Here is a 14,538-nt window from a genome sequence, read left to right as displayed (position 1 = left end):
ACGTCAGCGGGCATTGCGTTTAAACCGTTAGCTTTCATTTCAGCCAAGCTAGGAACCTCTATGGCAAGTCATGTTAACATTTAATAGCCAGACTAGCTAAGCGTTCCAAATATCTCACTTATACAATTGTAATTATGGATATCCAAAATCTTAAGTTTCTACTAGCAATAATACCCTTGTTAATATATTTTATTTAAATTTCGACTGGTAAGGACATTGCTCTCTAAACGAGGTATTACAGATAGATGGGGTTGTTGGTTGAATGCTAAAAAGGCTTGCCACAGAAGCAGTTAAAAGTCACTTCAAAATTAAATTGTGATCTGATATTTTGTTTTCAAAGCGAAGTGTCCTGTTTCAGTGTAGGAGAACATTTTTAAATTTTTCACATTTCAAGTCTCTTAAGTCATATTGTCTTTACCACTTCGATAATATACCAAATAAACAATATTTTAATAAAACAAAGTAGTCTAATTTTTCTAGAAAAGGAATCTGTAAATGCATTGTGTTGGTGTGTTATTTTAAAAAACTTTAATGCAGTTTATTATCCTTTTTTTGTTACGTTTGGCAACAAAGGCTAAGCAGCATAAAGTGTAATAAATAAAAGCAGAAACAAGTTTAATAAAAAAAGCCTTGTATTTATTTAGCCTTGTAGCTAAATAAATAAAAGTAAGAAAATTTTATTTGTAAAAATATTGAATTAATTGTGAATTCACTGTTGTATTGTGAACCAAAGGGCCAAACAAAATCATCTAAAGGGCCGCAAATGGACCTCAGGCCACACTTTGGACATCCCTGTTCTGAAAGTTGAAGGCCTGAGTTCTGGTTAAAAATCATAAGCTCATTATTACAAGTGTGTATTGTTCCAATAATTATCAGCGATTATATTTTACTATTTAGGGTCTTTTTGAAAACACTGAAACATTCTGGTTTCGCACCATTCCCAATATTATTAAATTTGCAAGACAATAAATGTCACCCTCAGTTCAAGAACTTTTAAACCAAACAGAATCAAGTTTTTTGCAACCTAATAATAGGAATATTAGTGTATTTAAGCTGTACAGGAATAAACCTGACATCACTTATCAGATAATCTGGTCAATAAATGAAGCAGCAAACACTTTTCATTTTCTTGAAACCTCAGAGCTTTATTTCATTCCAGCAGTAAATCCAAATGATGCAAGTTGGTCACCCGGCCGCCGTGGTGAGAAGCTCTCCTCTCCGGCTGCTCAGCCTGGTTATTAATCACAACAAACCAAACCTCTGCTGGCAGCCATGTTGGCGTTTTGCAATACGTGAAAACTCAAATGCGGCAACAGAGGAATAATGGTAGCAGCTAACATGTTTAACTAAATAAACACAGTCAAACATTAGTATTTAGTAGTGTTGGTCTGCAGTGTTTGTTCATTCATAGATTTTATAGCCTGATATTTGTTTGATAAATAAAAAGACGCCTTTGACTTGGCCACTGAGGAATTCAATGCAAATAAAAAAAGAAAAAAAACATACTTCTTTAGAACAAATCTACAAAATATAAAATTGCATCTTCCTGTGTCTTCCTGGCAGCAGCCAGTCACTGCATGTTGGCATTTTGGATCATTTCGCTCGGCTTGTTTCGCTACATTTAGTGCAAGACCTTCAATCTCCCCAAATCCAAACCACTGTTTGTTTGTTTGTTTTTTTCAGAAACTGTACAGAGCAGATTAACAAAGATAAATAAATAGAAACATAAATACACCATGCGGTGGTCACCTAACGAGCCGTCAGAGCAGTTTCATGATGAACCCGATGTTTTCCCTCAGGGCGATGAGTCGCTTGAAGCATGTACATGTGTGCTGTTCAGTCTGATATGTCTAATCGTTCACTTGTCATCATGTAATCAAAATATTTCCATTTTGCAGGCCTTATTTCGATAATCTCAGCTCGTAAAGAAAACAATCACATTGCTTGTAAAACTTGCTAGTGTTTCGTGTATGAACTCTTGGTGCAAAGGAAGCGGCTTGTCTCCAGGAAAGCGCTTTAAAATCCCGTTGTGACTCTGAACGTGACTCACCGTGCCGGGCGTCTGCCCTCCTCTGGAAGCAGGTTAGAGTTAGTCAGTCGAGCCAAAACGGGCCGGGGCGGGCCGGTCCAGACGCATCTGGGTGAGCGTCCTTTGCAAGTCAAAGTCTGGGGGAAGCTAGCCGGTCCAACAAAGTCGTCATGGACATGTGAAGCCGTGAATGAGATGGAGGAAGTCAGAGAGTTTAAGAATGAACTTATGGGGATAAAACCAGGCAAAAAAAGACTTGATGGTCTGATTAAAGTATGACAGGTGGCAGATGGAGGCGGAAAAAAAGGAGGAGGATTTCAGAACTCCTGCTGATCTCGTCCTTCATCGATTTCTTCGTCTTCTGGAGGCGCGAATCCTTCCTGTGGAGACAGTTTGAGTCAGTTTTTATATCTGTGTTGCTCGGATGTCACTAAATGTTTCCATAAACGTTTTCTCACTGGATGTCACCAGAGTTGATACAAATTTGCCCCAAAGTCAGCATCTGCTTTATGCAGATGGAGAAACTATTACCCACAAACTAAAATTGTCTCACAAAAAAGCTGCATCTGTTTTCTGCTGCACACTTAAAAAACACAAAATCCTACTAATTATTTTTGTCTAGTTTCTAGTACAAATATCTTAGTATCTTTGAAATAAGACAAAACAAACTTACAAATTGTTTTACCTAAATAATTCCTTAACATTGATGGAAAAAAGTAGTTATTCCAGTGGCAGATTATTTAACTTATTACATTTTTTTCCATTTTATAAATGAAACAATTTGCCAATATTTTTCATCAATATTAAGGACTTATTTAAAACAAGCTCCTGAAAAGATACTTTTCAGTTGATTTTCTATTATTTCAAGATATTTGCACTAGAAACAATCCAAAATACTTGGTAAGATTTTGAGTTTTTGCAGTGCTGCTTTACATACATTTATTTCTACATTACTTTGGCTGTTTATGCAAACCAGCTTTTGTATTTAAAGGGATAATTTTATGTTTCCAATCTTTGTTCTTGAAGTATTTCAAATGGTAACCTGCCAGTGTAACTATTGTAAGATTAAAAAAGTATTTGCTGAAAAGTTTACTCAAGTACTGAGTAACTGATCAAAACATTAATCATTTAATATTTTAAAACTACATCATTAGACTTATCAAAATAAAATGTAAGTGGAACTTTTGGTATTTTAAAGACCAAATTGAAAATAATTCCTCTAAATAACATAATTGCAATAAAACAAAATCAGGCAAAATAAACAGTTTTTCAAATCAGTTTCTTTCTATGAAACTTAATAAAAACTGCAGGTGTGTGTTTGGTGAATTTCTGGTTAAAACATGTTTGTTCTTCATTCAGTGGATATTTTACTAACGTAAAAGCAGCGATAGTTTGTAAGAAAGCTACTCAAGTAAATGTAAAAAGTACAGCGTTGTAAAATACTTTTAAATTAAAATTTTTTCAAAAAAGTTACTAAAGTAAATGTAAGTAGTTACTACCAAACTCCGCTCAACATAACATTTTATAACAGATTTCAAAGGCAGTGAGTATTTCAGATGAAACTCTCTGGATGTGTTTTGATGTCCTCTTTGTGGTTGTTACGGTATTCGCTCTGTAAACGTGGCGGTGTTTGAGTCTGCTGGACTTCGTTTACCTCTGTAGCGTACAGTATGTCGATGATTTTGCCGAGAACCGGGCTGTTGGAGTCACTTTCGTTTTCCTGACAGATGAGCTCAATGTCTCTCAGTTTGCCGAAGTAGAAGTCTCTCTCCTTCTCCAGCCCGTCGATGGTCAGCTTCATGTCCAGTATCTGCAACCAGACACCAAAAAACACAAACTGGGACACTCAGACACAACCAGTTCAACATACTGGGCAGCTACATCCCTGGAACGGTTAACCTGAGACTCCTCATGCAGGTAGAGAGGGTTTGGACCGGACAGAACCGCGGTACCTGCTGGTTTAGCTCTATGAGTTCTGCGTCTCCCCCGTTGCGGGTCACTGGGTTGTTTCTGCGGGCTGCTGGTGGGTTGATCTGTCTCTGGGGGACGGGGACGGTCTTCGGCGCTGTGGGAGACGTTCTCATGGGGACTGAAACAGAAATAAAAGTCTTTATAGTTCTGGAGCAGTTTGGGACGTTTTTATGGTTCATATTTTCCTTGCATTTTCTGCTTTTGACGTTCGGTAAACAAACAGAAAAGCTTAACTCTGACATTTTGATTAACTTCACTTTGAAGATAAAACTTAAGGCAAACCAGAACCCTTCAAAGAAATGGAAACTGTCCTCAGTTTTTCTAATCGGATTAATTAAATGAGGGTAATAAAAGCTGTTTTTATTACCCCAGAGTCCCTCAATATTGAAACGCAAACTTTCTTTCCAGTTGCAGCTAACAATTAATTTAGTTTTAAATTAGCTAATGATTATTCTGACAATTAATATGTTAAAATGATTTTAAAAAGACACATTCTTATTTTAGCCTTTTTGTACAATATTAGAAAAACATTCAGAGATGCAAAAAATGAACTTATTCAATTCCTTTCTTAATTAAAACAATGACCATTTATTGCCTAAATAACATAACATTACTTTTGTGAACGGTTGATCATCTGAACCAACCAACCAACCAACCAACCAACCAACCAACCAACCAGCCAACCAGCCAACCAGCCAGCCAGCCAGCCAGCCAGCCAGCCAGCCAGCCAGCCAGCCAGCCAGCCAGCCAGCCAGCCAGCCAGCCAGCCAACCAACCAACCAACCAACCAACCAACCAACCAACCAACCAACCAACCAAACATGTCGTTAGCACATTTCAGCAACAAGGCAGTTCAAAGTGATTTACATGATAAAAACATAAAGCTGTAGAACAGAGTCAACAACTGAAGCATTACATTTTGTTAAGTGCCGTCGTTACACATCAAAATGTTTATTAATGTTTCATTTATGAAATTTCAGAAGCAACTCTAAACAGGTGTGTTTTACTCTGGATTTAAAGGAACTCAGTGTTTCGGCTGTTTTGCAGTTTTCTGGAAGTTTGTTCCAGATTTGTGGAGCATAGAAGCTGAATGCTGCTTCTTTTAACATCAACGTGTGAAAAGTTTGTCTCTTTCTGCTTAACTTGACATAATTACAGCGAAGGGCTGATCTGTTGATTAGTTTTGGGTTTACTGATTAATAATTTGATAACAAAAGCTGCTTAATAGGAGATTTATTTTGCAGAATTTGAACCAGGTGAAGTTAAAAATGCCACTTAACAAATTCTGGGTAGAACATATTTAAAGAAAAAGTTTTTTTTTATCTTAAGTGCAAAATGTTTATATTTTCTGGCTTATTTACACATTCTACACTTATATAAACCTATCAACTGCAGCCTGTGTTTATTTTCCCACTTATTTGGCAGTACGACAGCAGCACAACAAAAACACACCAAAACACACCAAGGCTGCTCACAGCAAACCAGAACCGTCGAATCAACAACCCAAACGGCGAGCTGATGCTGGATGAGGCTGTTACCTGAGCGAGGGCGTCGCTTAGGTTTGGGATGGATGGGTTCCCCTGGTTACAGAGGGGATGCGGTGAGGTGATGATTTATTAAATGAAGCTCTGAACCAGATACACACACACACACGTCCACACACTGGTGTCCTCTGTACCTGGGTTAGGTGGAGGTGGAGTTCCCTCCTGGCCCTGCCTCATCAGTAGCGGGTCGTACTCTTTCCCGTCGTAGTTGGCGTCGAAAAACCTCTTGAACCACTGGAGGAACTCAAAGTTGTCCTGAAACTTTCCCTTCACCAGCCTCTCCACAGGAATGATCTGAGAACCGCAGCAGGAGAGGAGCGGAAGATTAGGAACACTGGAAAAAAAATCATCTGGATTTTAATCTCAGAAGATTACAGTCAGAATTCGGAGAAAAATCGCCCAGAATTTTAAGGAACGGACGATTTTGAGGGACAAAAAAAATCAGAATTGTATAAAAGCAAATCTTAATTCTTAGGGGGAAAAAAGTCTGAATTTAGAGGAGGGATCCGATTTTTAAGGGAAAAAAAGTCAAAATTCTAAAAAAAATTAAAAAATGTCAGAGAATGGAAAGTTACTCCCGTCTGCTTTTTATTATTTACCTCATAATCCTCAAAAGGTTTTCTGACGTGTGTTAAAACTAACATACCCAAATCTAATCTAGTTTTTCTATTTATAATAATAATCTTTGTATCAAAATAAACCAAACGCCTGGGAGACTCCATCAAGAGTGTAAGTATCCAGAGAAATTAGGACTTTAACATAAAAGAGCTTGGATTTTTTTGTCCCTCTCCAGAATTATTTTTGCATTATACCATATATAAACATTCTAGAAATATCATTAATAGAGTAATAGATTTTTTTGGAAACCATAGATCTACCATTACTTGTAAAAAGATCGATGCAGCTGAGGTAAATTAAAGCAAATTTACAGATGTTTTAGTAAAAAATACCGAGGCGTTTTGCTTTTGGCACAGGTTGGCAAAACGGGGAATTACTAAACTTATTCTTACATGTTTAAAATTGCTGGTTTTTGAAATATTTCTTTAAGAAATTCTTATATTTAACTCCAATTGAAGTGTATTTTTTTGGAAATCCGATTTAAAAGGAAGAAAAATTACAACAAATTCAGGCGCATTTCACTGAAAAAGAAAAAAATTAAAACTACCAAAATATATACTTTTTTGCCACTACCAGAGCTCCATACAAAGTTTCTTTTGATTTCTGCTCAAATGGTTTTTGTCAGTTAAATGTCAGACCATTCCATGGATACCAGGCATGTTGGTGTTTAACAGAGGGGCAGGAAGGTAAAATCTGCGGCGTCTGGCATCAGACGGTTAAAGAGGTTGAGGTAGTAAGCAGCGATCGTCGTGTCTCACCTTGTCCACATTCATCCTCTTGAACGCAGCCTGTAAAACCTTAAAGTTGTGAATGTACTCGTGCTCCAGCTTGGCATTGAACTTGACCTTTTTCAACAATATGCAGCCCGGAAACAGCATGTCCATGAACTGGCAGTAAGCAGCGCCTGCAGCAGGAGGAGGAGGCGTTAATGGAATAAAATCTCTGTTTGATCTGATTAATGCTTATGAAACGTGGCTGCTAACCTGAACAGAGCTGCTCGATCTTTGTGTAGGTGAGCTGCAGGGAGTCGTTGACCCAGGCCAGCATGTCATGGCGGCTCAGGTTGTCCGCAGTCATGGAAGTGGAGTAGACATTCACCGCCATCCTCCTGCTCCACAGATTATCAACACATGCAGCAGCTAAAGGATCAGTGTGAAACGACAAGAAAGCTGTTCCTTAAAGAAGCTCACCTGTGCTTACTTTACGTTGGTGTTTACTGATTGATAACCAGTCGGGGTTTGACCACCTAAGAGAAAGATCTGTAGACAAAAACAAATCATGTTTATTACAATTAATTTAATTAATCACAGAAGGTAAAACGTGTTTTAAATCACCTAGATGAAGAAGAAAGCTAATAATGTGTTGCTTTATGACTGTTTACTGCCACCATGTGGTGGTACAGATGTGTTGCAGTTATTGTAATTGTAAAGAAAATAGCTTTGTAATTATTTTAAAACATTTTTATGCGCATCTGATAAGGCCTGAATTTTAACTCGAAGTGTTTGTTGTTCTAATTGAATGATCTGATGAAACCTTTTATACAAATATAGTACATTGTTAAAAATACAGCACATTTTCCATTGACAACACATTTAAATGTTCAAACAAATTCAAACAAATATGTTTTTTTATATATCAGATTCAAATATAATGTTGCTCAGAATCATCTCAAATTAAATTAACTTCTTTTATGTTGTGCTCTAAAAATGTGTTTTTAAATATTACCATAGAAATATTATTTATCAATATATTTTTATGAAAATCAGTATTTATTCTTCAGTTTTCTTAACAGATACACATGAATTTTCTGTATGAGCTATATCAAACATGACATTGTTTTATAGATTTTTTTTCTCATCCAGTTTCTGCAAAGAGTAAATTCATTGGGACTGCTCTTTGTTTTGTGCAATCATCTATAAATAAATTACTGTAATAGAAATCTAGTCCATTAATATATGTTTTTATAAATCCTATTAGCAAACATAATAAATATTCATTAAATTTGTAAAATTGACTATTTAATTGCTTTTTAAAAATAAGACTTATGCTTTTTTTAACCCCTTATGTGCAAATATGTAGATTTATAGCACATTAAATAAATCTTCATCTAGTAGAAGTAGTGAAGGACATTCAGTCTGAGGGAATGAAAAAAAGAACTAAAATTAGATGTGAAATTGTAATGGAAATGTAACAAAACTAGCCTTTTTAATGGGGATCCAAAGGCAAACAGATCGCCCTATTAACACTAAACTAGGCCTGGCGCGATAAACGATAAATCGATTAATCGTACGATAAATTAAAACTATCGACGTCATTTTAATTATCGGCATTATCGTCTCTTCCGGCCTTTTTCTCTTTCTGTTAATGAGACTGAAAAAAAGGCTCAACTCCGGTGCTCCCTTCCTCATTTCCTTAGTGTAAAGCCCAGCGCACACTACAGGATTTTAGAGCTGTCGGCCGATTGTCGGCCCATTTCCAAAACCTGACAGACCACACATTAGCCGACAGAAATCCTAGGTATAACGGTTCCATCGGGTTCGTTCCTGCCGTGTGGTGTCCAACAATGGGCACAAAATAATGGCTACAAGTTCAGTGAACTAATTTTAAAACCAGGCATTAATCAATGCTTTACTACAATCTACCTGCAATGCATGTGGCTAGTGTCAGCGTAAAGTCCTGACTGAATGAAAATCATTAGAACCTATTTACGTCACGTTAACGAAGAACAGCTGAAAAGTTACCGGGTTTATCAACTGCGGTAGCAATTTCGCTCCAACTCCTCCTCTTGTCATTTCTATATTCTTTGCATGTTGAATAAACATTAATGTTGTTTCTACATATCATCTCCAATGTCCGCTGGACTTCGGGTTGCGCCATGTCAGCTGTTTGGGATTCCCCTCCGTAATTTCCCCTCAGAAAGCGCGGAGGAGAATCCACGCTTTCTGATTGGCTGCCTGTCACATTCAACAGGCTGCATTAAGATCCCAGTCGGGGAAAACCCCTGATTTAGATCGGAGCGGCAACGACGATCTACCGTAACACAAAACACAATCTTAGAAAGACCAACGATCTAAGATTGTTGTAAGGGAAAAAATAGCAGCAAAAAATCATGTAGTGTGAATTATTGCATCAGGTAGTCGATGTGCCCATCTTCTCTATTTAAATCTAATTATTACTGAAGGGCAACATAATATACAGACTTCATAATCTGCACTCTTTTGGTTGAATGCAGTATTTATTTCCACTTTGGCTTTATGTTGTTTAGTTTTTTTTTTCAAGTGCGTTTTTTGTTAATGGAGACTGAGAATCCATTTTATTTTTGTTTGTGGTTGTTTTTGTTTATTTTGTTTATCAGTTCCAGAGTTTAGTGTTCTTTTGAAAATAAAGTGTATCTATCTTTGGCAGGAAATCGCATGGATTATTACATCATTTCCATTAAATCAGTGTAAAAAGGTCTTCAAACAATATTATCGTTTATCGCAATAATTTTTGAGACAATTAATCGCTCAGCAAAATTTGCTATCGTGACAGGCCTACACTAAACCATCTGAAATACTGCAAGAAAAAAATGAAAACATAAAATTACCCCTTTAAACACAAAACCTGATTTGCATAAATAGACAAAGTCCTGCAGAAATACATTTATAAAACACAAAAACACAAAATCTTACCAAGTATTTTTTATAGTGGAAATATTTTAGTACAATTGAAATGATACAAAATTAACTTACAGGTAATTTTTTAGTAACTTATAGAAGCTTGTTTTAAATAAACAATTTGTTAATATTGATGAAAAACATTGGCAGATTATGCCACTAACGACATGGAAAAATGTATTATGGATTAAATAATCTGCCAGTCCTTTTTCAACAATATTAAGGAATTATTTATTTAAAACAAGCTCCTATATCTTGTTGAAAATTTATTTGTAGGTTAATTTGGTCTTATTTTAAGTGTACTAAAATATTTGAGCTATAAAAAGAAGATTTTGTTTTTGCAGTGAATAAAAACCAGCAGGTCTGACCACTTCCTGCTCTGAACCTGCAGCTTGTTGCAGATAAACTGGTTTGCTCTAATCTGAGCCTGCGTTAATCCCTTTAGCCCAGTATTTAACGCGCTCTGCTTGGCGTCTCCAGCAGCAGCAGCAGAAAGAGCAGCAGTCCAACAAAACCGGAGCATTTCCTTTGGGCCGGTCCAACACCAGCAGCACACAGGAAGCTGTGCTGAACAATCGCTTCACAGGTGGTGGCATCAAGCTAATGATATCAATGTGGCCGGCGCTGCCAGTTTGACCAGTTTGGCAGCAGCATTTACAAACAACAGAAACCAGTCAGAAGTCGTCCTTGAACAGGAGAACCGGTGAACGTCTCGTCAACATAAATAAATAAGTCTCATTGTAACTAAAATAGAATTCAGGTCAAATAAAAGACATTCAGAAACATCAAAGTATTTATTTTTAATTTATTATCAGCAGAGGCCATATGAACGTCTCTGTTTAAAAATAACTACTTTAAATGCTTCATTATTTACAAAAATCTGAGTTTTGACAAAACAAGGTGCTTATTTAAAGGTTTGGAAATGAAACTAATACACAATTTTTTTAAAATAAGATGAAGGAAATTAAATACAAATTAGTTGGAAACCCAGTTTGCTCTTTTGTTTTCTTAGATTTCCTGTATGTAAACTTTATTAAATCATCCTTTATCAGTTGAAATCTTTTTAATAAGAAAAATACAACTTTGTTAATCATATTTGTGAATAATCTGACAGGGTTTGCCACATAATCTGACAAAAAATGTTTGAACACACATAGACAGAATATGCTTTAAAGAATCGTTTAGTGATTTTCCTTATTAATCTGCGATCTGATCTAAAGATAATCAATATGTTAACACAATTATCATATTTTAGTTATTTTAAATGAACTATACAATCTGATTTACTGTCAATGATTTAACAGGCATTTCAACACATAGAGCAAGGAGTCAGATTATTTTAGGATTTAGAAAATAATCTCCAGATGTAATTATATCGGGTCTTATCACAACCACAAAAATACCAACTTTAAAAATATTTTTACTGAAAAGCAGAGTAGAAAAGTTTGTCATTTTCCCAGCTAAACAAACCAACAATTCAGACGTTATTATTCTCAATGAGAAATTAATTTAAGAAACTGAAAGCTACAGTCCAAGTTAATCCGATTATAAAAGACAGCAGTTAACTTAAATTTATGTTAATTGGTAAAATGTTTTCCTTCACTGCATTCTCCAGACGTCGCTGATCATTTTTAGAAGAATATCAACTGACCTCTGACCTTTCAATCACTCAGGCATGAAAAGGAAACTTCCCAACTCAAGGAAGGAAACCGTGTTTTGTTAACACAGCCAACAACTTTCAAACAACCAGGTTAAACGCTTCGCCACTTAGCTAAGAGGACAATTTATTCCCAATTATTTAGCTAAAAAATACATTAAACTAACAAAAACTGACTACAACGAGAGAATTTTAGTTTTTAGGTGCAAAAGTAATTAATCTCACAGATTCTAGATTAGAGTTTTACTTTTCTTTTACATAATCATAAGTGACATTGTTTCAAATTCTGTTCATCTGTTGTCAACATATTTAGACAACAATAATACGATCAGAAGCAACAGGTGAAAAAAGCAAGTCCGAAACTTTAAAAGACTTTATTAAAGTTTGGAGAGTAATAAATTATAATTTTAATTGATTACTTTAAAGCCTGGTTGTTAGCAGCAGCTTAAAATATTTACCTTGTACTTTATAGAGTCTAAAACCACAGAAATGTTTTAAAACTTTAACTATTTTTTATCAGTTATTAGCCTGAAAACACAAAAACCAACTAAATGTCCAGGAAAACTTGGAAGGAAAAAGAAAAAAACAAATACTGAGCAGAAAACATCCAAAACAATAATACTCAGTTACTATGAGATTCAGACTGAATAAAACTATAATAAAATGAAAAATTAGGATAGTAAAACTATAGCAAAACCGTAAAGAAATGAGCAGTGGTTTAAAACATTTGCACAGTGATACATAAAAGTTTATAATAATTCACTTTAGTTACAAACGCTTACTTTAAAATGCTTTAAACTGTTTATTTATGTATCAATAGAATGAAAAACATGAAATAAATGACTAAATCCTGGAAAGAAATGTAATTTTAAAAAAGATGTTACTAACTGAAGAACATCCCAAAATAATCCTGCTCAATACAGACTAAGATTAAATTTAACAGTGAATAAGAGCATCACAAAACTGGAATACTGTATAAGTTTATTAATCTAATTCAAAATCAAAGGCATAAAGAAGTTGTTGCTTCACTTGTTTTGCTTTAATGTGTTATTAGTTTGGAAAAACATTTAAGAAATAGTGAAATCAGGAGGAAACTTGCATATTACTGAGTTTATAAACGTGTAATATAATATCGCGCAATAAAATCAATTTACCGGTAAATAACAGCTTAAAAAATCTAATACAAAGCAATCTAAAGTGCCAGATAATAAAAAAGTATTATCAGTGAGTCCTAAATGTTAAATTTAAAGACATAAAAAGAGTAAATATGGCTTAGAAAGGATTTAAATAATCTATTTCAAACACATTCAAATACCTTGATATGTATTTACATAACTATTTGTTTGAAGAGGAAGGCAGAAGGATAAACTTATTTGAGTCTTTCCTTTTATATATACTTTATTTATTTTACACACCATTCTTCATTTAAGAAAAAACAAAACAATAAAAGCAGAACTTTATTTCTTCTTTCAATCAAATAAAAACTAAGAAACTCATCAAGAAATTTGGTTTTATTCAAATAACAAAACTTATTTATATTTTTTGTTTTTAAAAAAACATTTCCATCATCATCCCAGTCTAAACTGCTCCTCTCTAGCTTTTTATATATTTAAATTATTTTTAATTTTTTGTTCCATAAATCGTTGAAATACACATACTTTATAAACTGGTTTTAACACATTTAATTCAATTTCTTCTTAAATTATATCCTCTCTGCGAGCAATTTCTTCATTTTTACTAAGACAGTAAATTATTTCTCTCTGTAAATATTGTTTGTGATTTTTTTTTTCATGTTTATTTCATATCAATTATCAATTTGACAAGTGTCTATTGTTGAGCTTTGGTCGCTGTTGGCAGCTTTTTAAATCGGTTTTCACAGATTATAAAAACTAATATTATTACACATGTAAGAACGGTAGAATTGTGCTGAACCCCGGACCGGGTCCGGCTCGGTTTAACGGCTCAGTCGGACTCTTTTTAACGGATGACGTTACAACCGTTAAGTGCACAGACAGGCAAGCTAGCCCCCGGCTAACTACACTGTTAACGGAGGCGAATAAGCTAACTGAGCTAAAGAGTGCTAAAGGTCCATTTCAAATGATTTGGGTCGGTTTGATTTCATTACGGCGCTGTCTGTGAACAACTAGTCCGTACGGGGTGCGACTGAAAACGACACTTTTCCCCCATGTAAAGCACACCCCCCTCTGGAGGCCTTTTCGATAATACACACACGCATCACTCCAATGAAAGAATGCCGTCTCCTGCGGGACGGGACGGGTTTTTATCTGTGGCATTCAGTATATATAATATATATTTTTTAACCGAAAGACCGCAGCTTTGCTTTCAGAGTGCTCGGACTCTGAGTTAAGATAAGCAGATATTACTCACTGAGGTGAGCGCTGTCCCCTTTCACCGCCGTGCCGTTGTTTCTGTTGCTGGGCTTTCCGTTGCTATCCGACTGCTCCCACCTAAGCTGCTGGCACTGCGCATGCGCCGCGCAGTAGCAGCTTGGTGCAGCAGTTCCAGCGAAACTGGAGTGTTAGAAAAATCCAATAGAGATACAATGGAAGTGCTAATATACGACATTCTTATAAACCAGTTACATAGATGTGCGTTTTCTAAAATTAAAGTAAAGTTTATGTAGCATAAAAATGAATATTTAGGAAAAATAAAGTATTGCTTGGCTGCAAATTGCAAAGATGAGGGATTGTTCATACATCCAAAACATCCCAGTGGGGACATTATGCTTTTTTTTTGTATCCTCGCAGAGTTGCAGGTTCCTTTCTACAGCAGTTAATGGGCAAAACACAAGATACTCCTTTGGGGAAGACTGCTGAGTCAAAGCGTGTCCACAGAAAATTGAGTGGAAGGAAAAGGTCTGGTAGGGAAAGGTACCCCAACAACAGGGAGTACGTCTGTCTGCAAAAATCTGCAGGGATTTTTAGTTTCTATACATTGAAAAAAAATACAAAACTATAAGGAATATTTCATTGTGATGAAAAGCTCTTTAAAATTATCTTTCCATTATAATTGTTATTATTAGACCTCTATAAAATACTGACA

At 35.4% G+C, this 14,538-nt stretch overlaps 1 protein-coding gene across 3 annotated transcripts; it reads right to left on the bottom strand.

Annotated features, from left to right (window-relative positions):
• Positions 1 to 1,118: 1,118 nt before the first annotated feature.
• Positions 1,119 to 13,983, bottom strand: LOC116734488 (microtubule-associated protein RP/EB family member 3-like). Of its 3 annotated transcripts, none has more exons than XM_032585920.1 (9): positions 13,864 to 13,983; positions 7,353 to 7,421; positions 7,146 to 7,273; positions 6,921 to 7,066; positions 5,679 to 5,838; positions 5,539 to 5,580; positions 3,982 to 4,118; positions 3,684 to 3,839; positions 1,119 to 2,409 (listed from the first exon to the last, which is right to left on the bottom strand). In XM_032585920.1, exons 3-9 carry the CDS (start codon positions 7,264 to 7,266, stop codon positions 2,347 to 2,349), a joined length of 825 nt encoding a protein of 274 aa, XP_032441811.1. In that variant the 5' UTR covers positions 7,267 to 7,273; positions 7,353 to 7,421; positions 13,864 to 13,983; the 3' UTR covers positions 1,119 to 2,346. The 3 variants fall into 3 exon arrangements, with proteins under 3 accessions (XP_032441811.1, XP_032441810.1, XP_032441812.1); XM_032585919.1 differs by having other exon boundaries at positions 7,146 to 7,270; XM_032585921.1 differs by lacking the exon at positions 5,539 to 5,580 and having other exon boundaries at positions 7,146 to 7,270.
• Between the last annotated feature and the right edge of the window lie 555 nt (positions 13,984 to 14,538).

Source organism: Xiphophorus hellerii, chromosome 15 (assembly GCF_003331165.1).
Source record: "Xiphophorus hellerii strain 12219 chromosome 15, Xiphophorus_hellerii-4.1, whole genome shotgun sequence".
Classification (NCBI taxonomy): domain Eukaryota; kingdom Metazoa; phylum Chordata; class Actinopteri; order Cyprinodontiformes; family Poeciliidae; genus Xiphophorus; species Xiphophorus hellerii.
The sequence above is the reverse complement of the archived record's forward strand: the minus strand, read 5'-3'. Positions and strand labels throughout refer to the sequence as shown.